The sequence below is a fragment of the Mesoplodon bidens genome (assembly GCF_964165515.1).
Source record: "Mesoplodon bidens genome assembly, chromosome: 7".
NCBI lineage: Eukaryota > Metazoa > Chordata > Mammalia > Artiodactyla > Ziphiidae > Mesoplodon > Mesoplodon bidens.
Window position 1 is genome coordinate 43,630,347 of NC_138164.1, and position 23,833 is coordinate 43,654,179.

Genomic DNA, 23,833 nt, shown 5'->3' on the forward strand with positions numbered 1-23,833 from the left:
CCTCTCGGCCTTGCCAGCCTTACTGGCAGAGTAGCTGGCTCGACTTAGTCCCTGGCATGATTCGCAGGTTTCTTCTGTGGCCACTGGTGTGAAGGTCCCATTCTCTGTTTTCTGCGTCCCAGCCCCAGACCCCTCAGAATCCCCAGGTCTCTCGATGCCTCCACACCCTTCCCTGGTCTCACTCAGGACCACTCACCTAGTCACTTCCCTCAGCCATTCAAATAATAGTTATTATTCTGAAATATACAGACTAAGGGGCAAATGAAAGGTATCTCTGCAGTTTACATAATCATCATCATCATCTAAGGAATGCTCATGTACCTACGACCCAAGTTAAGAAATTACTGAGCCATTTCCCCCCAGCATTTTAATGTGAAAACTTTCAAACATACAGCAAAGCAAAAAGAATTTTACAGAGACACCTCTCCTCCTAATTCTACCGCTAACACTTTGCTGTACTCTTTATTACATTTCTGTCTACCCATCCTTCTTGTCCTGCATTAATCCATCTTATTTTTTGGATGCATTTCAAAATAAATAGCACACGTCTGTAGTCCTCCCCCTAAATGCTTTAGCACATATACCATTAACTAGAATTCAACATTTTTGTCTCCTTCATGTAAAATGAACAAACAATGTGTATTAGTTATCATGATTGCATAACGAATTCTCCCCAAACGTAGCAGCCTAAAGTAAAAATCAAACATGTGTTATCATCTATACGGTTTCTGTGGGTCAGGAATTTGGCAGCAGCTTAGCAGGACGGCTGTGGCTCAGGGTCCCTCGTAAGGCTGCAGTCATCTGAAGGCTTGACCTGGGCCGGAGAATCCACTTCAAAGACGGCGTGCTCACATGGCTGTCAGCAGGGGGCCCTGGTTCCTCACCACATGGACCTCCCCAGAGAGTGGCTCGAGCGTTCTCAGGACACGGCAGCTGCTCCTCCTGAGCAAGTGATCCTGGAGGACAAGATGGAAATGGCAACATCTCTTGTGACTAAGCTTCAGAAGTCATGCTCTGTCATTGCTGCATTATCTTGCTGGTTACACAGGGCGTCACCCTCCAGTGTGGGAGAAGACTACACACAGGCCTGAAGACCAGGAGGCGGGGATTATCAGCAGTCATCTTGGAGGCCGGCTACCACAGCCTGCCCTCGGGTCCTCAATGATTCACACTCCTCCTCCTCTCTCCCGAGGCCCCCCAGAATCTCACCCCAGTAACAGCATCGGCTCAAATTCCAGAATCTCATCTAAATCAAGTCCAGGTACAGATGGGGCTCATGGGTGTAGTACCTTACATTCAGCTCATCAAGTACTACTTCCAGAAATCTGAAGACCTCTGAACAAAGGGTCTGTCCCTCACACACCCAGCATATATTGGTGGGACAGACATAGCATAACTGCTACATACACTCCTCTTGTTCCAAAAGAAGAAAAACAGGAAACACACAGGAGTCCCTGACCCAAAGCAGTTCTGAAGTCCAGCTGGGAAAATATCGGCAGTTCCTTGATTGGGCTTCAGTCCAACGCTTGTCCAGAAATGACTTTCCAGGGCTCTTGGCTCTGCCCCTGGTCCGTGAGTTCCGCCTTCTGAGTCGTCCTCCCTTCCCTATGAAAGGTGTCCCATGGATGTGGCTGCATAGTTTTATAGCCTGCTTCCTGCCTGTAGAAGCTTGGGGGTCCAGACGCTTCTTTGACTTTTGTGGGTCTCTGTCAGTCTGAGTTGGCAGTGCTTCTTATTGGGGTTCATCCTATTAGGCAAAACCCACGCCCACAGATTTTTTTGGACCCAAGCCCTTCCACCATGGACTTCTGCAAAGACTGACAAAGGACCGAAGCTTCTTAGAAGCCCAGTTCTTTGACCGAATGGTTCTCCTGGACACTGCCCTGGATCTGTATTCTTAACAAAGGATTTTACAACCACACCCTCAGCTTCTTCTCTAGACTGTGTTTTCTTGAGAGTGCCCTTGATTTGATCTTTGCCCAGAACCTGTTTCTTACATTTCATTTGCCACCGGGAGAGGCAGGGAATTTTCAAGCCCAGAGCATTGCCCTGGTTTAACAGCCCTTCCTTTAACTGTCTCTCCCCCTCACATTTCACTATAAGTAGCAAGAAGTAACCAGGCAGCACCTTCCAAGACTCTGTCTGGGACTCTCTCTAGCTAGACCATTCAGCCTCATCACAAACATTTTCTACCTTCCTCATGACCACAGGCAATGTGTTAGGAACCCTTCTGCCACCACCTGACAAGGATCCCTTAACCCCAGTAACATTTTCCTCACTTTCCTGGAACCCTTCCCTCACTGCCTCCTCAAAGGCCATCGGGCTTCTACTAAGATTATTCAGGCTTTCTCAAAGACTCTTGGCCAAAGTCCTCCAGCTTCTGGCCACTGTTCCATCCCAAACCACTCCACATTGTAGGGTTTTTGTTAAATTTTGCACCACTCCTGGTGCCCAAACCTGTATTTGCTACTTATTGTTGCATAACAAATTACTGCAGGATGTAATGGCCTAAAACAACAGTAAACATTTATTATCTCCTAGTTTCTCTGAGTCAGGAAGTTGGGAATGGCTTCGCTGGGGGATTCTTGCTCAGGCTTGTCCATGAGGTGGCAGTCATGGTGGTGGCTGGGCTGTGGTCCTCTGGAGGCTTGTCTGGGGCTGGAGGACCCACCTCCAGGATGGGTCACTCCCATGGCTTTTGGTAAGAGGCCTCAGTTCTTCACTAAGTGCACCTCTCCATACATTGCTTGAGCATCCTCAAGCTGCCAGCTCCTCCAGACAAGTGGTCCTAGAGAGTGAGGCAGAAGCTGCAATGTCTTTTAGGATCTAACCTCAGGAATCAAACTGTGTCATTTCTGCAATATCCTTGGTTACATAGAGAAGCTTTGTTACGGACTGATTTGCATTCCCCCAAAATTCATATGTTGAGGCCTCAATCCCAATATCGCAGAATGTGACCATATATGGAGATAGTGTATTTAAATAGATGATTGGGTGGGCCCTAATCCAAGGGCTGGTGTCCTTGTAAGAAGAGAGGGAGAGACGCCAGGGATGCACGTGCACAGAGAAAAGGGCATGTGAGGACACAGCAGGAAGGTGGCCATCTGCAAGCCAAGGAGAGAGGCCTAACCCTGCCCACACCTTGATCTTGGACTTCCAGCCTCCAGAACTGTGAGAAAATGAATTTCTTTTGTTAAGACCTCCTATGGTGTTTTGTTATGGCAGCCCCAGCTAACTAATATAAAGTCCATCCAGTATTGGAGAGGATGATGCAAGGGTCTGAATACCAGGAGACAAGAATCAGTGGGGCCATCTTGGAGACTGGCTACCACACCATGAAAGGTGTAGATCTTGAGTGTGCTCATTGAGTTTTGACGGTCGTGTACACCTATGTAACCCAAACTCCTATCAAGATATAGAACATTACCATCACCCCAGAAAGTTCCCTCATGTCCCTGCCCAGTCAATTCCCAGCCCCAGGCCCCAGAGGCACCCACTCTTCTGAATTCTCTTCCCGCTATGGATTAGATATTCCTGTTCTAGAATCTCAAGTACACAGAACCATGTAGTACATGTTCCTTTGTGGAGGGCTTTTTTCACTCAGCATTGTATTTCTGAGATTCATTCATTTTGTTGTATGGATCATGTTCTGTTTTATGAACATATATACAGGGTTTTGGGGGTTGTTTTTTTAATGCGTCCTTTGGACACATGGCACATAGGCTGTTTCTTTTCTTTTTTTCACTCCGCCATTTAAATTTTTCCACTGTAATCACCGGTTTCTCCAGTGCCATGTTGAACTTGGGGCTTCTCTAAAAGACTTGCATCCCCCCTGGAGAAATGAAGGATGATTCGTATGGCTTAGATTCCCTCACATCTACCTGGGCTCTATCTCCTCAGCCTCTCAGCCAGGTCTCATGTTTCCAAACGTTTGCCCTCGTTCCCCTGACACACTCCCCATCCTCAGAAAAGGACTTTCATCTTCCCGTGTCATGGGGAGTTCCTTTGTGTCTGGGCCTCTCTACTCCACGCTTTAGAGAAAACTCTGTGCTCCAGTCCTCCATGCTGTCTCTTGACAGAAAACACCTCTTTTTAAGGGTTCCGAGAAAGCTCTTTCCTCTCTTAGCAAAGCTGGGCTCTTCCAATTAAATTGGTTTACTGTTAGACTGTCACCTTGCTTTAGACTTGAAAAATTCTATTTGAAAACCCAAAGCCAAGGATTTATTTACTGCAGATCAGGTCAGGGTTTCTCAATCTTGGCACAGTGACATGTGCGGCCGGATAACTCCTTGTTGTAGGATCTGTCCTGTCCACTGTAGAAAGTTTAGCAGCATCCCTGACTCCTACCCACCAGAGATACCAGTAGCAACACCACCACCACCAACCGCCCTAACTGTGGTACTCAAAAATGTCTCCAGACATTGTCAAAAATCAAAATGTCATTTTGCCTGGGGGAAAAATCACCCTGTTTTAGTTAATACTCATCCTTCCTTTACCACAAGGCAATAAAACGTCAGCTCCAAGGCCAAATCTTAATGGCAAGAGCTCATGGGAGGTGGGGAAGAATTACTGAGAAAAGAAAATATGTGGAGTGACTTATTAAAATAGCATCTTGATTCATATATATATATATATATTTTTTCCCAATAATGGGATCATATGAACCTAACATAGGTAACCTTCATTTTTTTTCTTTTTTTGGCCGTGCCGCTCAGCTTGCGGGATCTTTGTTCCCCAGCCAGGGATGGAACCTGTGCCCCCTGCAGTGGAAGCACAGAATCCTAACCACTGGACTGCCAAGGAATTCCCTACCTGATTTTTAAAATTCAATAATATATCATAAACATCTTCCCACTTCAATACATTGACTGCATAGTGGTTAAAAGCATAGGCTTTGAATCCAACAAACTTAGGTTCATCCCTTGACTCTACCACTTACCAGCTGTGTGTCCTTGAGCAGATGACTTGACCTCTCTGTGCCTCATACCTCTCACGTATAAAATGGAGATGGGAATAATAATGCCTATCTCACTGGGTTGTTATGAAGACGAAATCGTATCCTGCGTGTAAGTGCTGAGCACAGCGCCAGGTGCATAGCGAACATTCAGTAAATATTAAAATATTTAATATTTTAATATTTAAATTTTAATATTTTAATAATTTTAATATTTAAATTTTAAATATTAAAATTTAAAAATTAAGTTATTACCTAACCATGATTGTTATTTAACTTTTATTTACAACTTACAATGTCTGAAAGACACAGTTAAGGTGCACACAAACTGCCCCTGCTGCAGACTGGTGATTATTGGAGCGCACCAGGACAGCTGGGGGTTGTTAAAATATTAAAGTAACTTCCCTGCCCTTTGGCCAACAGCTCATGCCCGAAAATTCTTAAAGTGCCTGCGTCCCCATATCCGCCTTCCCACCGCCCCAGCCCTCCCGACCCTACCTGGGGCTTCTCCCCACTGGGACCTCCGAAGGATCCAGCATCTAGAGTTAAGCCGGTTTGGTCATACATGGCCCTTAGGTTCTTTCTGATAAATAACAGTAGCCGGTAAAGAAGTTTGGGGCAGGTGAGGGGTAACTGCTCCAGCACCTCCCTGCCTGGGTGTAAGGAAAGCAAGTCTCAGAGCAAATTCTAGCCCCACAAAGACTTTCGGTAAACACACCTTCCCTAATAAAGGGACCCCATCGATCAGCCTGTTCTGTAAGTTTTATGAAGTCCCCCCTCCGGCCATCATCTTGCGGGGAAGGGTCCCTCAAGACAGCCACAACAGGGTCGCAGAGGCAGCCGGAGTCACCCCTAGAGATGGCATCAGATGCCAGAACTCTAAGCTGAGACTGGACAGGGGCCCATTTAGGGTCAGACCCCGTGGCCCTCCCTGGGGACACAGGCCAGGCAGTACCTTCCTCCAGTGGGAGACGATTTCTTGAGGAATCTGAAAACAGATCAAGTCTTCCTCCTGAAAATTCAGTTTCCAAATTGAGATACACAATCAGTGTAAAATAAACCCCAGATTTCAAAGGCTTCATGCCTCGAAGAAAAAGAATATAAAATATCTCCATATTTTTTGTCGATTACGTGTTGAAATGATGTTTTTTTAATGTATTGGGTTAAATCAAATTGATCATTAAAAATTCATCTCTTCTTTTTACCTTTTTAATGCGACTACTAGAAAATTGAAAATTGCATTCTGTAGCTCCCATCATTTCTCTATCAGGCACTGCTGCTATAGTCAGTTAGGACTTAGCTGCTCAGGATCCAAGAGAGTCAGATGGGGGCAGTGAGCTTCAAATAAAAGTTTTCTAATCATGGACCTAGTTGGGGAGGTGGAGGGAGAGAAAATGGGCAGCTGCTGAAGTTCCAGGCCCTTGTGTTCCTCGCGCCCCAGGAAACACTGTGGCCAGGGCTGCTCATTCAACACGCAAGGCTGTGCATTCTCCGGGCACCACAGGCCATCAGCTATGTCCACTAGAGGTTCTGGGGTCCACAAAGAGGTTTGAGACCTGGCTGGGGGGCAGGAATCTTTGACTCTAAAATGCATAAATAAAAAAGGCAGAAGCAAAATGAATAAATGATGAATGTCCACAAACATGACAGTGAGTGCTTCATTCATCATTAATGTTAATACTCATTAAAGTTTCATCACCACTGAAAACAATTTGTTCAGCTTCTCACTTCACAGGAAGATAAGAATGTGCAGTGACTGTCCAGAAACCATAGTCACTTGGAAATTTAAAATACGCTGCTTGGGCCCAAGTGGTTTCACAAGTAGAATTATAGAAATCTTTACAAACGTTTCTATACCAAGAAAATGGTTTCTACACCATTCAGTGTTGATGTGAGTGAATTGCGAGATGTCTGATGTGATACAGAGTGGGGCCCCCAAACACAATGCCATAATCCCTGAAAGTCATATAAACAGGCCTTGTAATATTGGGGTAAATAAGAAAAAAATTAGGAAAGCTTAAATGTCTATCAAGTGGATCCTAGTTAAACAGGTTTGGCACACTTGGACAAGGGACCACAATGCTACCCTTGAAAACAACCAAGTACAGCCTCAAATACTGACATGGGAAGATGTTTTTGATATTGTTAGCTGAAAAGTAAGCTGGATAAGCATCTCTGTCATGTAAATGCATTTTTGTTTTTTGAAAAGATATGGCTGCAATAAAACAAACATAGCTAATGTTTAGGGCTAAATGCTCTACTTGAGGGGTCAGCAAACTTTTCCTGTAAAGAGCCAGATAGTAAATACTTTAGTACTTGTGGGTCACATGGTCTCTGCTGCAACTACTCAGCTCTGCCTTTGTAGCTGGGAAGCAGCCATAAATAATATGTAAATCAATCACTGTGGCTGTGTTGCAATAAAACTTTATTTACAAAAATAGGCAGAAGGCCAGATTTGGCCGCAGGGCCATAGTTTGCCAAGCCCTGCTCTATATCATTATTCTATTTAATCTCCAGATAGCCCTTTATAGCAGAGACTATCAGTGATCCTAAATTATGTATGTGGAAACTAAGGCTTAGAAAGAGCAAATGACTTGCCCAAGGTCATCAGCTCTTATGCGGCATAGAAAAAAGTCTGGAAAGAGACACACCACAGTGCATCAGTGCAGTTAATGCTGGGGAAGAGAAATGAGGCAGCTCTTACCCTTTCCAGTCCTCCTGTAATGCTTTCAGTGCATAAGTCTCATGAATGTGAAGGTTAATCTGAAAATATTCTTTAAGACTTTGGGGAAACTCACAGTCTCCTCTGAATTCTCTGTTGATCTTGTGTGTTAGTGTGGACCAACGCCGCGGAACTGTCGGAACAATCAGTGGCCGAGGAAAGTCCTGGGACAGGGCCCTACAGAGAAATTTTTGTGGACCAGGACCTGTCCCAGCACGATAAGGTGAGGGGTCTTGGGGAAGCACAGAGCTACAGCAGCAAGAGGGACCATGGAGAGATTGCCACTGCCTCTTGTTCTCTGTGTCTCAAGGACTGTCCCTTTTTCCTACTTCCAAGAAACCACCTCTTCCTCCCAAGACATTCAGCCAGGTTTGGCCACTGCTCATTTTATCCCAAATAACATCTACAACTACAAGGTACTGAGCACCTACTGTGTGCTGGGCCATTTCCTGTGCACTTGACATTTATTAGCTCGTTAATCTTCACCATCTTCAAAATAGATTTTATCACCCTCACTTTGCAGATGAGGAAACTGAATCTCAGAGAGGTTCAGTAATGTGTTCAAGGCTGCCCAGTGCAAGGAGCAGTGTTAGGATTCAAAGCGAGGTCTGGTTAGCTTCTCAGCGGGTACTTCTAACTCCCACACAGTAATCACTTGGTCAACCTTCAGTGATGGAACAGTGATGCAAAAACACGTTCCTTGCAGGAGGACGTGAGCCCAGGAAGTCAGGGAGGCGTGGGCCGAGAGACTCGTTAAAGAACCAGAGAGGTTTAAAGCAGGGATGCGAGCAGAACAGGTGGATTCAAGCCATCCTGGGAAGGGCCCAGGTCAATTTCTCCCCACTTAGACACGACTCGAAAGTTACTCTAAAAGAAGCAGTCTATAATATCTCGCTTTCCTTCAGGGCCAGGGCCTGCTCCTGCAGCAATCCTCAGAGTTTGTGAGGAGCAGACCTACCTGGGGTTCTTGTCAGACACGGAAATCCAAACCTTCAGGAGGCAGGGGGTTCCATCCCAGGCATCCTGGGACCAGACTCTGAAAAATGTTGCAGAAAGGCGAGAAGCCACACTCAGATTCTGTATTTATCGCTGTGTAACAAGCCATCCCAAAACTTAGCGGCTTCCAACAGCAATTCATTATTCCCCAGAATCTATGGGTTGACCTGGAAGGTTCCTTTGCTCGTGTCCCCTGGCCTCACTCATGCGGCCTCAGTCAGCCGCTGGCTTGGCCAGGTTGGTTGTCGGTCTCCATTGGCCTCCTTCCCACATCTAAGGCCTCAGCCAGGACGCCTGGACTGGTGGGCCCCTTTGTGCATGTGGCTTTTCATCACAGCACGGTGGTCTCGGGGTTCCCAGGGGGCCAGAACAGAAGCTGCACAGCCTGTAAGAACTTGCCTGGAGATCATGCAGCATCACTTCCACTCCATTCCGTTGGTTAAAGCTAGTCACGGGGCCAGCCCAGACTAGAGGGTGGGGAAATAGACTGGATGGCAAAACTGCAAAGTATTTGTAGCCATTTTTCAACCTGCCTCAATTTTAACTCGGAAATATAGTGCAACCACTATAATTTTTTCTATTTATAGAAAATTTTTATAAGCCATTTATCATTTTTTCTATTTATAATAGAAATAATTCTTTCTCTTTATAAGTCGTTTATACCCTGACTTGCCAGGACTCCTTCAAGTGACATTAAACAAATTAGCTTGAGGGGGAGCATTGATTAGCTCATCTTATTGGAAAATTTAAAGGGCCACTAGCTTCAGGTATGGCTAGATCCAGGAGCTTGAATAATGTCATCAGAACACCTCCCCACTACCAACTTCTCCCCTCTGTTTCCCTCAGTGTCTGGCTTTCTTCATAAGGCTGGCTTTGTGTGTTAGAAAAGACAAACTCAGGCAAACAAGCCTACATGATCCAAAAGAAGGCAAGATCCTCTCCCTCTGTAATCGATGTGTGAAATCTCTGATTGACCAGCTTGGGCCACATGCACATGGGGAGGTGGGACAGGAAGGAGCAGGGCACATGACTGACAGTCCTACCCAGACCAAATGGAAGGAGGAACACTCCCTCCAAGAAGGGCAAGGGGACCCTCAGCAGGAAAGCAGAACCCACAGCTGTCCACTGCCCTCTGCAAACTTCTTATATTCCAGCACTGGCACGGGGCCTGGCACTTAGTTGCTGCCCGATGAATGTTTGTTGCATGAAAAATGAATAAGCACCTGGCTGATCATAACAGGGTGAAACAGGGGAAACTGCCCAGGAGTAGGGAATATGTCTGATGCTCTCTCTTGAAGTTTTGCCACCAACTTTCACAAGGACCCAAAGGAAGGCCCCTGGCAGCAGCTGGCAATGTCAGACAGGCTTTCTCGTGAGCGAGACCCTGTCCTTCCCCAGGTCACGGAGCTAGCAGGTCGTGAGGCTGACTGCACGGCTCTCCTGGGAATGAGCTGGCCCAGAAATTGCCCGTTTACCTCCTCCCGTGACTGCTTTGGAAAAGGCCTCTGGGGAATTTCTTCTTCTTCTTCTTCTTCTTCAGTTTTTCTGACATTTTATTGATAACGTCTGGTGAGAAGTTTGGGGGAAATTTTTTTTCCTTTTTTGGAAAACCTAACCAATTCTTTGGCTGCAGAGCTTTATCACTGGAGAGATGGAGGACAGGGTTAATTATACCTGTGGGTACAGTCTACCAGCAATTTTGTTTTTCCAGCCAAAACTTTACATGAGCCCATGCAAATAAATCACTATTCCTGTGTCATTTACTTTCCAGATTGAGTTACCTGGAAAAATTTCATACATGAAGAGCCAAAAGAGGCTGGAAATATTAGAAGAGAGGAAAGGGAAAACAAATATTTCAGAATGTTTTAAGTTAAAAAAATAACCCTCATTATAAGCAGAATGTGGTCAAACAGAATGTTGTTTTCCTAACTACCTTTCCTAGGTCCCCAGTGTGCTAGGCTGAATATTGTAAATGAAAACATTCTAAGTAAACTTTGTAGCAACAAAAGTTCCCAAGTGGGATGGTTGTTCTTAATATGAAAGTCTAATTCTCGGGGAAAGGAAAGTTTCCGTACCTGTGAGGTACAGACATCCATTACAGGAGTCTATATACAAGTACATCATTTTAACCCAATTCTTGTCTCTATGAGATTTTCCAAGCGACAGAGATAGCCTTGAAAGTCTGCTTTTTCCCTCCCTGCCTGCCCTCACCTTCCCAAAGAATGATACCATATTTTTCCTGTCTTTCTTTAAATGGGCTCAGCCTTACACCCAGACCCACACCTAGTAAATTTCCCATCTGGCCTCCACCCAGGATGAAATAATTCAGCTGCTGGGAAAAGAAGTCAGCCGTCTCTCCGATTTCGAACTTGAATCTAAATACAAAGACACGGTGATAGCAAGCCTGCAGAACCAAGTGGCCAACCTGAGGCAGAAGCTGTTGGAAACAGCTGCCTCCAGGCAGAAGGAGAGGGTGATCCCGCCCAAGTTTCAGGTTCTGCATGAAGAGGACGATGCCCAACAGAGAGAGATCCAGAGCTTGAAAAACCAGGTAGGGCTCAGAGACAAGTGGGTCGGGGCCTTGGGGTCACAACACAGGGTGACAGCTCTCAGGTAGAGCCTGGGGGGAACCACCCGGGTAGTTAGAAATGGGCAGTCAGCACAGCATGGTGAGGAGTACAGTTCCAGGGAGTGCAGGGTTGGCAAGTTTCTAGCCTTGTAAGAACAATATTAGATTTCATTAAGTGCCTACCATGTTCAGGCCCCAGTGCAGGTGCTTTTGGTGCATGAGCTTATTTATTTATTTATTTATTTATTTATTTATTTATTTTATTTATTTTATTTATTTATTTATGGCTGCATTGGGTCTTCGTTGCTGTGCACGGGCTTTCTCTAGTTGCAGTGAGCAGGGTCTACTCTTCACTGTGGTGCATGGGCTTCTCATTGCAGTGGCTTCTCTTCCTGCAGAGCATGGGCTCTAGGCACGTGGGCTTCAGTAGTTGCAGCATGAGGGCTTCAGTAGCTGTGGCTCGCGGACTCTAGAGTGCAGGCTCAGTAGTTGTGGCCCACGGGCATAGTTTCTCCACAGCATGTGGGATCTTCCTGGACCAGGGCTCGAACTCCTGTCCCCTGCATTGGCAGGGGGATTCTTAACCACTGCACCATGAGGGAAGTCCCCTCATTAGCTAGTTAAACCTCAGTCTTCTGGCAGATGCCATTCTACAGATGAGGAGACTGAGGCACGCTCAGAGATGCCCAGGAGCTTGTTACAGCTTGCACAGCAAGTGAGAGGCAGTGATGTGACTTGGGCTCAGCTCTGCCACCTTGTACACCTCATGCTTTCACACCCGCTTTGCATTTCCACCCAAGTCCTGTCGCTTCAGTGACCACTTCTCACACCCACCCGGACCCAGCCAGAAAGAGCTGGAGGTGGGGAGAAGGAACCCCACAGTGTTCCAAACACTGAGGCCTTTATCAAACCCTGAAGGCAGCTGCTGGTTCATTATAGGGAATTTCACCAAAAATTCTCCACCCAGAATGTCTGGATTTACCAGTCAACTTCCTTCCTCCTGAAACTAAATCCAAAAGAAAAAAAATTTTTTTTTAAGTTTTAAAGAACTACTTTAAAATTGGCCCCTGATCTTGTACATAAATTATATCTCAACAAAGTTGATAAAAAAGCAATAGGTCATTGATGAATTTTGGCCTCAGTGCATAATTCTGCTTAAAACCATAGTCAGATTTGGTTCAACATGGCGGAGTAGAAGGACATGCTCTCACTCCCTCTTTCGAGAACACTGGAATCACAACTAACTGCTGAACAATCATCGAAAGGAAGACACTGGAACTCACCAAAAAAGATACCCCACATGCAAAGACAAAGGAGAAGGCGCAGTGAGACAGTAGGAGGGGCGCAATCCCAATGAAATCAAATCCCATCACTGCTGGGTGGGTGACTCACAAACTGGAGAATACTTATACCACAAAAGTCCACCCACTGGAGTGAAGGTTCTGAGCCCCACGTCGGGCTTCCCAACCTGGGGGTCCAGCAATGGGAGGAGGAATTCCTAGAGACTCAGACTTTGAAGGCTAGTGGGATTTGATTGCAGGACTTTGGCAGGACTGGGGGAAAGAGCGATTCCACTCTTGGAGGGCACACACAAAGTAGTGTGTGCATTGGGACCCAGGGGAAGGAGCAGTGACCCCCCTAGGAGACTGAACCAGATCTACCTGCTAGTGTTGGTGGGTCTCCTGCAGAGGCAGGGGACAGCTGTGGCTCACCAAGGGACAAGGGCACTGGCAGCAGAAGTTCTGGGAAGTATTCCTTGGCATGAGCCCTCCCAGAGTCTGCCATTAGCTCCACCAAAGAGCCTGGGTAGGCTCCAGTGTTGGGTCACTTCAGGCCAAACAACTAACAGGGAGGGAACCCAGACCCACCCATCAGCAGACAAGCAGATTAAAGTTTTACTGAGCTCTGCCTACCAATGCCACAGCCAGCTCTACCCACCACCAGTCCCTCCTATCAGGAAACTTCCACAAGCCTCTTAGATAGCCTCATCCACCAGAGGGCAGACAGCAGCAACAAGAAGAACTACAATCCTGCAGCTTGTGGAACAAAAACAATATTCACAGAAAGACAGAAAAGATGAAAAGGCAGAGGGCTATGTAACAGATGAAGGAACAAGGTTAAACCCCAGAAAACAACTAAATGAAATGGAGATAGGCAACCTTCCAGAAAAAGAATTTAGAATAATGATAGTGAAGATGATCCTGGACCTCAGAAAAAGAATGGAGGCAAAGATCGAGAAGATGCAAGAAATGTTTAACAAAGATCTAGAAGAATTCAAGAACAAACAAACAGAGATGAACAATACAATAACTGAAAAAAAACCACACACTAGAAGGAATCAATAGAATAACTGAGGCAAAAGAACGGATAAGTGACCTGGAAGACAGAATGGTGGAATTCACTGCTGTGGAACAGAATAAAGAAAAAAGAATGAAAAGAAATGAACACAGCTTAAGAGACCTCTGGGACAACATTAAACACAACAACGTTCACATTATACGGGTCCCAGAAGGAGAACAGAGAGAGAAAGGACCCGAGAAAATATTGAAGAGATTATAGTCAAAAACTTCCCTAACATTGGAAAGGAAATAGCCACCCAAGTCCAGGAAGCACAGAGAGTCCCATACAGGATAAACCCAAGGAGAAACACACTGAGACACATAGTAATCAACTTGGCAAAAATTAAAGAAAAATTATTGACAGCAGCAAGGGAAAAATGACAAATAACATACAAGGGAACTCCCAGAAGGTTAACAGCTGATTTCTCAGCAGAAACTCTACCAACCAGAAGGGAGTGGCATGATATACTTAAAGTGATGAAAGGGAAGAACCTACAACCAAGATTACTCTACCCAGCAAGGATCTCATTGAGATTCGATGGAGAAATCAAAAGCTTGACAGACAAGCAAAAGCTAAGAGAATTGAGCACCACCAAACCAGCTCTACAACAAATGTTAAAGGAACTTCTCTAAGTGGGAAACACAAGAGAAGAAAAGGACCTACAAAAACAAACCCAAAACAATTAAGAAAATGGTCATAGAAACACACATATCGATAATTACCTTAAACGTGAATGGATCAAATGCTCCAACCAAAAGACACAGGGTTGCTGAAAGGATACAAAAACAAGACCCATCTATATGCTGTCTCCAGGCGACCCACTTCAGACCTAGGGACACATACAGACTGAAAGTGAGGGGATGGAAAAAGATATTCCATGCAAATGGAAATCAAAGGAAAGCTGGAGTAGCAATACTCATATCAGGTAAAATACACTTTAAAATAAAGAATGTTACAAGAGACAAGGAAGGACACTACGTAATGATCAAGGGACCAATCCAAGAGGAAGATATAACAATTATAAATATATATGCACCCAACATAGGAGCACCTCAATACAAAAGGCAATCACTAACAGCTCTAAAAGAGGAAATCAACAGTAACACAATAATAGTGGGGGACTTTAACACCTCACTTACACCAATGGACAGATCATCCAAAGAGAAAATTAATATGGAAACACAAGCTTTAAATAACACAATAGACCAGATAGGTTTAATTAATATTTGTAGGACATTCCATCCTAAAACAGCAGATTACACTTTCTTCTCAAGTGCGCACGGAACATTTTCCAGGATAGATCACGTCTTGGGTCACAAATCAAGCCTCAGGAAATTTAAGAAAATTAAAATCATATCAAGCATCTTTTCTGACCACAACGCTATGAGATTAGAAATGAATTACAGGGGAAAACCTGTAAAAAACAGAAACACATAGAGGCTAAACAGTACGTTACTAAATAACCAAGAGATCACTGAAGAAATCAAAGAGGAAATCAAAAAATACCTTGAGACAAATGACAATGAAAACACAACGATCCAAAACCTATGGGATGCAGCAAAAGCATCCCATAGTTCTAAGAGGGAAGTTCATAGCTATACAAGCCTACCTCAAGAAACAAGAAAAATCTTAAATAAACAATCTAACGTTACACCTAAAGGAACTAGAGAAAGAAGAACAAACAAAACCCAAAGTGAGCAGAAGGAAAGAAATCATAAAGATCAGAGCAGAAATAAATGAAATAGAAACAAAGAAAACAATAGCAAAAATCAATAAAACTAAAAGCTGGTTCTTTGAGAAGTTAAACAAAATTGATAAAGCATTAGCCAGACTCATCAAGAAAAAGAGGGAGAGGACTCAAATCAATAAAATTAGAAAGGAAAAAGAAGTTACAACAGACACCGCAGAAATACAAAGCATCCTAAGAGACAACTACAAGCAACTCTATGCCAATAAAATGGACAACCTGGAAGACATGAACAAATTCTTAGAAAGTTATAACCTTTCAAGTCTGAACCAGGAAGAAATAGAAAATATGAACAGACCAATCACAAGTAATGAAATTGAAACTGTGATTAAAAATCTTCCAACAAACAGAAGTCCAGGACCAGAAGGCTTCACAGGTGAATGCTATCAAACATTTAGAGACGAGCTAACACCCATCTTTCTCAAACTCTTCCAAAAAATTGCAGAGGAAGGAACACTCCCAAACTCATTCTCTGAGGCCACCATCACCCTGATACCAAAACCAGACAAAGATACTACAAAAACAGAAAATTACAGACCAATATCACTGATGAATATAGATGCAAAAATCCTCAACAAAATACTAGCAAACAGAATCCAGCAACACATGAAAAGGATCATACACCATGATCAAGTGGGATTTACCCCAGAGAGGCAAGGATTCTTCAATATATGCAAATCAATCAATGTGATACACCATATTAACAAATTGAAAAAGAAAAACCATATGATCATCTCAATGGATGCAGAAAAAGCTTTTGACAAAATTCAACTCTGATTTATGATAAAAACTCTCCAGAAAGTGGGCATAGAGGGAACCTACTTCACCATAGTAAAGGCCATATATGACAAAGCCACAGCAAACATCATTCTCAATGGTGAAAAACTGAAAACATTTCCTCTAAGATCAGGAACAAGACAAGGATGTCCACTCTCACTACTATTCTTCAACATAGTTTTGGATGTCCTAGCCACAGCAATCAGTGAAGAAAAAACAATAAAAGGAATCCAAATTGAAAAAGAAGAAGTAAAACTGTCACTGTTTGCAGATGACAGGATACTCTACAGAGAGAATCCTAAAGATGCCACCTGAAATCTACTAGAGCTAATCAATGAACTTGGTAAAGTTGCAGGACACAAAATGAATGCACAGAAATCTCTTGCATTCCTATACACTAATGATGAAAAATCTGAAAGAGAAATTAAGGAAACACTCTCATGTACCACTGCAACCAAAAAATACAATACCTAGGAATAAACCTACCTAGGGAGACAAAGACCTGTATGCAGAAAACTGTAAGACACTGATGGAAGCAATTAAAGATGATAGCAACAGATGGAGAGATATACCATGTTCTTGGATTGCAAGCATCAATATTGTGAAAATGACTCTACTACCCAAAGCAATCTACAGATTCAATGCAATCCCTATCAAATTACCAATGGCATTTTTTAGAGAACTAGAACAAAAAAGCTTAAAATTTGTGTGGAGACACAAAAGACCCCGAATAGCCAAAGCAGTCTTGAGGGAAAAAAACGGAGCTGGAGGAATCAGACTCCCTAACTTCAGCCTATACTACAAAGCCACAGTAATCAAGACAATATGGTACTGGCACAAAAACAGAAATATAGGTCAATGGAACAGGATAGAAAGCCCAGAGATAAACCCACACACCTATGGTCAACTAATCTATGACAAAGGAGTCAAGGATATACAGTGGAGAAAAGAGAGTCTCTTCAATAAGTGGTGATGGGAAAACTGGACAGCTACATGTAAAAGAATGAAATTAGAACACTCCCTAACGCCATACACAAAAATAAACTCAAAACGGATTAGAGACCTAAATGTAAGACCAGACACTCTAAAATTCTTAGAGGAAAACATAGGAAGAACACTCTTTGACATAAATCACAGCAAGATATTTTTTGATCCACTTCCTAGAGTAATGGAAATAAATACAAAAATAAACAAATGGGACCTAATGAAACTTCAAAGCTTTTGCACAGCAAAGGAAACCATAAACAGGATGAAAAGACAACCCTCAGACTGGGGGAAAATATTTGCAAAGGAAGCAACTGACAAATGATTAATATCCAAAATATATAAAGAGCTCATGCAGCTCAATATTAAAAAAACAAACAACCCAATCCAAAAATGTGCAGAATACCTAAATAGACATTTCTCCAAAGAAGATATACCGCTGGCCAAGAAGCACATGAAAAGCTGCTCAACATCATTAATTATTAGAGAAATGCAAATCAAAACTGCAATGAGGTATCACCTCACACCAGTTAGAATGGGCATCATCAGAAAATCTACAAACAACAAATGCTGGAGAAGGTGTGGAGAAAAGGGGACCCTCTTGCACTGTTGGTGGGAATGTAAATTGATACAGCCACTATGGAGAACAGTATGGAGGTTCCTTAAAAAACTAAAAATAGAATTACCATAGGACCCAGCAATCCCACTACTGGGCATATACCCAGAGAAAACCATAATTCAAAAAGCCACATGCACCCCAATGTTCATTGCAGTACTATTTACAATAGCCAGATCATGGAAGCAACCTAAATGCCCATCGACGGACGAATGGTTAAAGAGGAAGTGGTACATATATACAATGGAATATTACTCAGCCATGAAAAGGAACAAAATTGGGTCATTTGTAGAGACGTGGATGCATCTAGAGACTGCCATACAGAGTGAAGTAAGTCAGAAAGAGAAGAACAAATATCCTATATTAACGCATATGTGTGGAACCTAGAAAAATGGTAAAGATGAACCAATTTGCAGAGCAGAAATTGAGACACACATGTAGAGAACAAACGTATGGACACCAAGGGGGGAAAGTGGCAGGGGGTGGGGGTGGTGGTATGATGAATTGAGAGATTGGGATTTACATGTATACACTGATGTGTATAAAATGGGTGACTAATAAGAAAAATATAAATAAATAAATAAACATTTTAAAAAAGGAGAGAGGAAAAAAAGAACCGTAGTCAATGCTTGGAGGCCTTTGTTCTCTTGTTCTCTGTTTACTGTCTTTCCCTCTGTAACCGATTCTAGGTACACAGTTTCAGTCCTAGAAATGGTGCTCTAGAAAGGACACAGATTGTGTATGGTGAACCTAGGAGATTCTAGCAGGAAACTGTAAGCTCCATGAAGGCAAAGGTTGGGCCCAGTAACCTTCTAGAACTCTGTTAGGACCGTGTCTGTTTGTTTGTTCTTTATTCATCCATCCATCCATCCGTCCATTAATCCAAAGAAATATTTTGGGGGGCCTATCCCGTGCCATGCCCTCTTCCAGGCTCTGAGAATTCAGCAGAGAACAAGACAGACATGATCCTTCCCCCTGTTATGCTCTAGTGAGGGAGACAGAATAAACAAGTCAACAAATACATGCTCTAATATTTAAAGGAACTAATGACTCTCCTTCAAACCTGGTTTTGAAAAAACAATGAAAGTAACAGGTCCTGTAGGAATTATTAGTGCAAACAGCTACCTTGACATGTAGCTGACACATTAATGATCATCTTTTTCTTGAACTGAACCCAATTTTGCTGAAATATTCCTTTCAGTTATTCTCCCATTTCAGAGCTTTCCTGAGAAAATGACATGTCTTTTTCAGGTACATGGATGAGGCTGAATTATTCCCACATACCTTTTTTATTTTTGGCCATACCACGCGGCTTGCAGGATCTTAGTTCCCTGACCAGGGATCAAACCCAGGCCTCCAGCAGTGGAAGCACAGAGTCCTAACCACTGGACTGCCAGGGAATTCCCCACATACCTTTTTTTAAATAATTGAAATATATTTGACATAGAATATTATATAATTACCACATATCTTTGAATATCAGCCGGTCCCAATTTGAGTTTTATTTAAAGTGGCTGCCGGTATCTGGGGGAAAAAATGTTTTTTACAAAGAAATTATCTAGAAATAATTACACTGATGCATCATGCTCTTGCCTCCCCTACCACTGGAGCTTCACTTATAACTGAAGAAGAATATTTTATAGCAAGGCATATATGAACCAGAGGCTCCATCGGTTTGAACTCAAATCGAGTTTCATCCACTGACATTTTAGTTTCTTAACTATTCTACAGCCTGCAGAGCATTCCATCAGAAGTGTAAGCCACATGGCAGGTTGATTTATGGTTCTGATTACTTTATGTGTTTTCCCTGGTCCCCGAAGGTGTGTGCATAATGATTTGCTCTCAGAGATCTTCGATCTGCTACAGTATCACTAGAAAATTCTTACCTCCATGTGCTCTTATACGCCTGTGGTAATTAGAAGCCAAATTATCATCCTGAAACAATCACTCCTCCTAGCACTCTTAACTTTCTTATGATTCAGTGCCCATTTTATTACACAGCTTAACAGACATTAAACATCTTGGAATTTATGCCATTACAAACAATATGGATATTTATTTTGATAGTAAAAGTATCAAAGAGGTTTGAAGACTCTTTGGAGTTTTCCAGCAATCCGAAATCCTAAAACTCTGACACTCAGATTGAAATATTTTCAATCTGTCAAAACCACTGGAGTCTTAGAGAGGAACATATGTTTTCCATTCTGGAAGTTTGTCTCTGTGTGTTCTATCTCTGGTATCATGCAAATAAAAGCATTAAGCTGAGAAGAGCTTACAAACACTTTCAGTGTTCCAAGGACCTTTTATGGAAAAGTTGTATTTCCCCCCAACAGAGAAAAGTAAGATGTGAAAGAATTGTTTCACTCAAAGTTTCCAAAGCACAAACATGCAAAAGTATAGCCTTGGGGAGAGTGGGGGTCAGAGTGGCCTGTGTCCCCGCAACTTCTAGCATAGACCCCCCCCAATAATGTCTCAGGTGCCCCAGGGAAAAGGTAAGTGTAACTGCCCCAAATGTCCTAGACTCTGAACCATGATGGTGCATGAAACGAGTCAGAAAACTTGTGAGACCTTGACGCTTCTGTTAACTCTACCAGAGTAATAATGACAAGATTTCCAAGGACACAAACCAAGACCAAAGGCTGTGAGCGCCATCTGGTGGCCATATCAGCACGCCCGAACTCCATTACCTGGGCATGCCCACCACCTCCCCCCAATCTTTTTTTTTTTCCCTTTAGTGTGATGCCTGCAACCTGGTCTGATGGTAAACAGGGAAATTCCTGTATTTCTTCTTTAGGAGGGATTATTTTTATTTAAGACACTGAGTCTCTATTTACTCTTATAACAGTTATTTTTAATTTAATGCACGCTTTTAAGTTTAAAAAGGGAGCTGCTTCTACGAAAAATGCTAAGAAATTATAGTGGGACTAGCCAAGAGACATGGGAAAAATAGTGAAAGTGGTATATGAATGACTGAAGTTTAGGAACTCTCTTCGGGTGGGGTTGCCAGATAAAGTAAGGACACCCAGTTAAATTTGAATTTTAGAATTTCGTTTTAGTGTGTGTCCCAAATATTGCATGGGACACACTTGCACTAAAATATTATTCATTATCTGAAATCCTATTTTAAGTGAACATCCTTTTTTCTTCCCCTAACTCTGGCAACCTTACCTTAGGAGAACAAAGAAATTGCACCCAGGACTTCCCTGGTGGCACAATGGTTAGGGATCCGCCTGCCAGTGCAGGGGACACGGGATCGAGCCCTGGTCCGGGAAGATCCCACATGCCATGGAGCATGTAAGCCTGTGCGCCACAACTACTGAGCACTCGTGCCACAACTACTGAAGCCCGTGTGCTTAGAGCCCAGGCTCTGCAACAAGAGAAGGCACCACAATAAGCCTATGCACCGCAACAAAGACCCAACACACCAAAAATAAATAAATAAATAAAATTTATTTTTTAAAAAAGAAAAGAAATTTCATCCTTCTCCTTGTCACTTCCGTTTTGATCTATCAAAACAAGCTAGTTGGGCTTCCCTGGTGGTGCAGTGGTTGACAGTCCGCCTGCCGATGCAGGGGACGCAGGTTCGTGCCCCGGTCTGGGAAGATCCCACATGCTGCGGAGCGGCTGGGCCCGTGGGCCATGGCCACTGAGCCTGCACTTCCGGAGCGTGTGCTCCACAACGGGAGAGGCCACAACAGTGAGAAGCCCGCGTACAGCGAAAAAAAAAAACAAAAAACAAGCTAGCTCTTGTCCTGTCTACGGATTGCTTGACATTTATGCCCCAATAAACGTGTCCCTGTGGGAGTACTGAGGCCTGACATCTGAAAAATCACAGGGCAAAGGCCCACAGTGCACCTTGAGGTGGGAATGTCCGGGCCAATTAGAACAAGCAGTCTGGCCACATCAGACCAAGAGGGAGGGGGTTCTGGGCCCAGCTCTCTTTCCCGGCCTCTCGGGTACCTGCTCTGTGGAGGCCAAGGCCTGGCAGCTACTTTCGGGCCCTTACCAACGTTTCATTTGATGGAGAGCCTTCCGCACCCCACGTGTAGACCTAGACCCCTGGAGGGGGGCCCGCCCTTGAGGGGGCTCTGAGCCATGGACTTAGAGGGTGCTCACAGCAGCCATAGATAGAGCCGGCCTGTGGTGCTCCCACCCACGATTCCTGTATTTCCTTTATTTTTTTATTATTATTATTTTTTTTGTGGTACACATGCCTCTCACTGTTGTGGCCTCTCCCATTGCGGAGCACAGGCTCCGGATGCGCAAGCTCGGAGGCCATGGCCCACAGACCCAGCTGCACCGCGGCATGTGGGATCTAACCGGACTGGGTCACGAACCCGCGTCACCTGCATCGGCAGGCGGACTGTCACCCACCTCGTCACCAGGGAAGCCCCTGTATTTCCTCTTAATAACAACCACACTGGCGTTTAAGTGAGCCTGGCAAGGCTTACAAATGCACACATAAAGATTACCAACTACCTTCCCCAGAGACGGACGAGGGAAGTTGAAGCTAAAACACACCGTGAGGGCTTCCCTGATGGCGCAGTGGTTGAGAGTCCGCATGCCGATGCAGGGGACACAGGTTCGTGCCCCGGTCCGGAAAGATACCACATGCTGTGGAGTGGCTGGGCCCCTGAGCCATGGTCGCTGAGCCTGCGCGACCGGAGCCTGTGCTCCACAATGGGAGAGGCCACAACAGTGAGAGGCCCACATACCGCAAAAAAAACCCAAAATAAACCCAAAACAAAAGAAAAAAAACACCCCGTGGGTAGTCAGAGGAGAGGACAGTCATAGCTCATCCCCCGGTGCCGTGTGCCAGGCTTGATCTGAGCACTTGTACACATGTTAACTTATTAAAATACTTCTAACAATCCTATCAGGTTGGGACTACCATCACCCCACGTACAGACTGAACAAAAGTATCCTCCTTGTGTTCACAAAGCCCGTTAACTGGCAGAGACAGGACTTGAAGGCCACAGTCCGGCTCCCGAGTCCATGCCATGCTTTACAGCCTCCAACTTCTCACGCTCATTCCTAAAGCCACCTGGGAAGGAGGAACCAGGCAACTAAAGACTGGGTTTGAATCAGACTCCACGTCTGACCAGCCGCGTGATCCCGAGCAGGGGGCCTCGCCTCTCTGAGTCTCAACCTGGCTCCCTTGCAAAATGGGCACATTAATGGGAACGTCAGCCTTCAGCAACGCTGTGACTAGTATCAGGGTAGCATGTATGAATGGGCTTTGTAAATTCTGGAGTGTTCTGTGAGGTATAAACTACCCTCTATTCTCATTAGAGGGAATTCATTTCATAACCTGCTCCCGGCTCTTGAACTTTGCTGTGCATCCAGTCAGTGCTGGATGATCTGGAACCAACAGCTGGTCTATTTATGGCTGAAAACCCACAGGTCATAGGAAGACAGCAGCACCGGAGCCCCTGGGTGGCCACAAAGATAAGGTTCGTGTCTTGAGGACTGATGTCATGGTGGTCACTGAAGGAACAGGCCCCTCCTGCCCCTTCCACTAGTAACAACTGAAAACCTTGGTTTCCCCAACACCCCGATCCAAGATCAGCCCGACTCTTTGCCCAACGTTGGAGAAGTACCGGCGTGTCCTGCAGGCCTGGCTGGCCCCCTCTGACTGTGTGTTGCCTCCTTCCACAGATCAATGCCCTACAGCAAGGCTACAACCAGGTGCTGAGCCAGACCCTGGAAATCACCTCCCTGAAGCACGAGGCCGAGAACTTAAGGAGGGAGGCCGCCATCACGTCAGGTGAGGCCCTTCTGCATTCAGGCCCCAGAGCTTCTGCCCTCCCCCTGCAGACATCACCAGTCAACCAGCACACCTGTGCCCGTGACCTGGGTGCAGCCTCAGGGATCACCCGTGTCAGTGCATTAGAGTTCTCCCTCAGTGGAGGTTTCTTGCCACCCAGTTCCGAGGGCAGGGCCTGGTAAATATTTGAGAGAATGGTATCTCTTGGCTACAAGGTCTCCTGAGCACTGGCCCCACCAGGGAGAACACAGGTCGCCTTGTGGCTTGGGTGGTTCCACAAAGCAGCCTGAGTGCAAACTAGAGCGTGGACAAAATGGGGTCACTCCTTTAAGGCACCCATTGTCTCACCCATTTCAGCCGA

At 44.5% G+C, this 23,833-nt stretch overlaps 2 protein-coding genes across 2 annotated transcripts in view; both read left to right on the forward strand.

Annotated features, from left to right (window-relative positions):
- LOC308620106 (forkhead-associated domain-containing protein 1-like) overlaps window positions 1-9,063 on the forward strand; it is a gene marked incomplete at both ends in the record, with an annotated part of 34,952 nt that extends 25,889 nt beyond the window's left edge. The window contains 2 exons of the mRNA XM_081239432.1: window positions 7,790-7,899; window positions 9,010-9,063. Of these exons, the coding sequence (XP_081095558.1) occupies window positions 7,790-7,899; window positions 9,010-9,063 (164 nt within the window). The remainder of the gene's footprint in view (window positions 1-7,789; window positions 7,900-9,009) is intronic.
- The window catches only part of LOC308620774 (uncharacterized protein), a gene marked incomplete at both ends in the record, with an annotated part of 307,183 nt that overhangs the window by 271,718 nt on the left and 11,632 nt on the right, over window positions 1-23,833 (forward strand). The window lies entirely within an intron of this gene.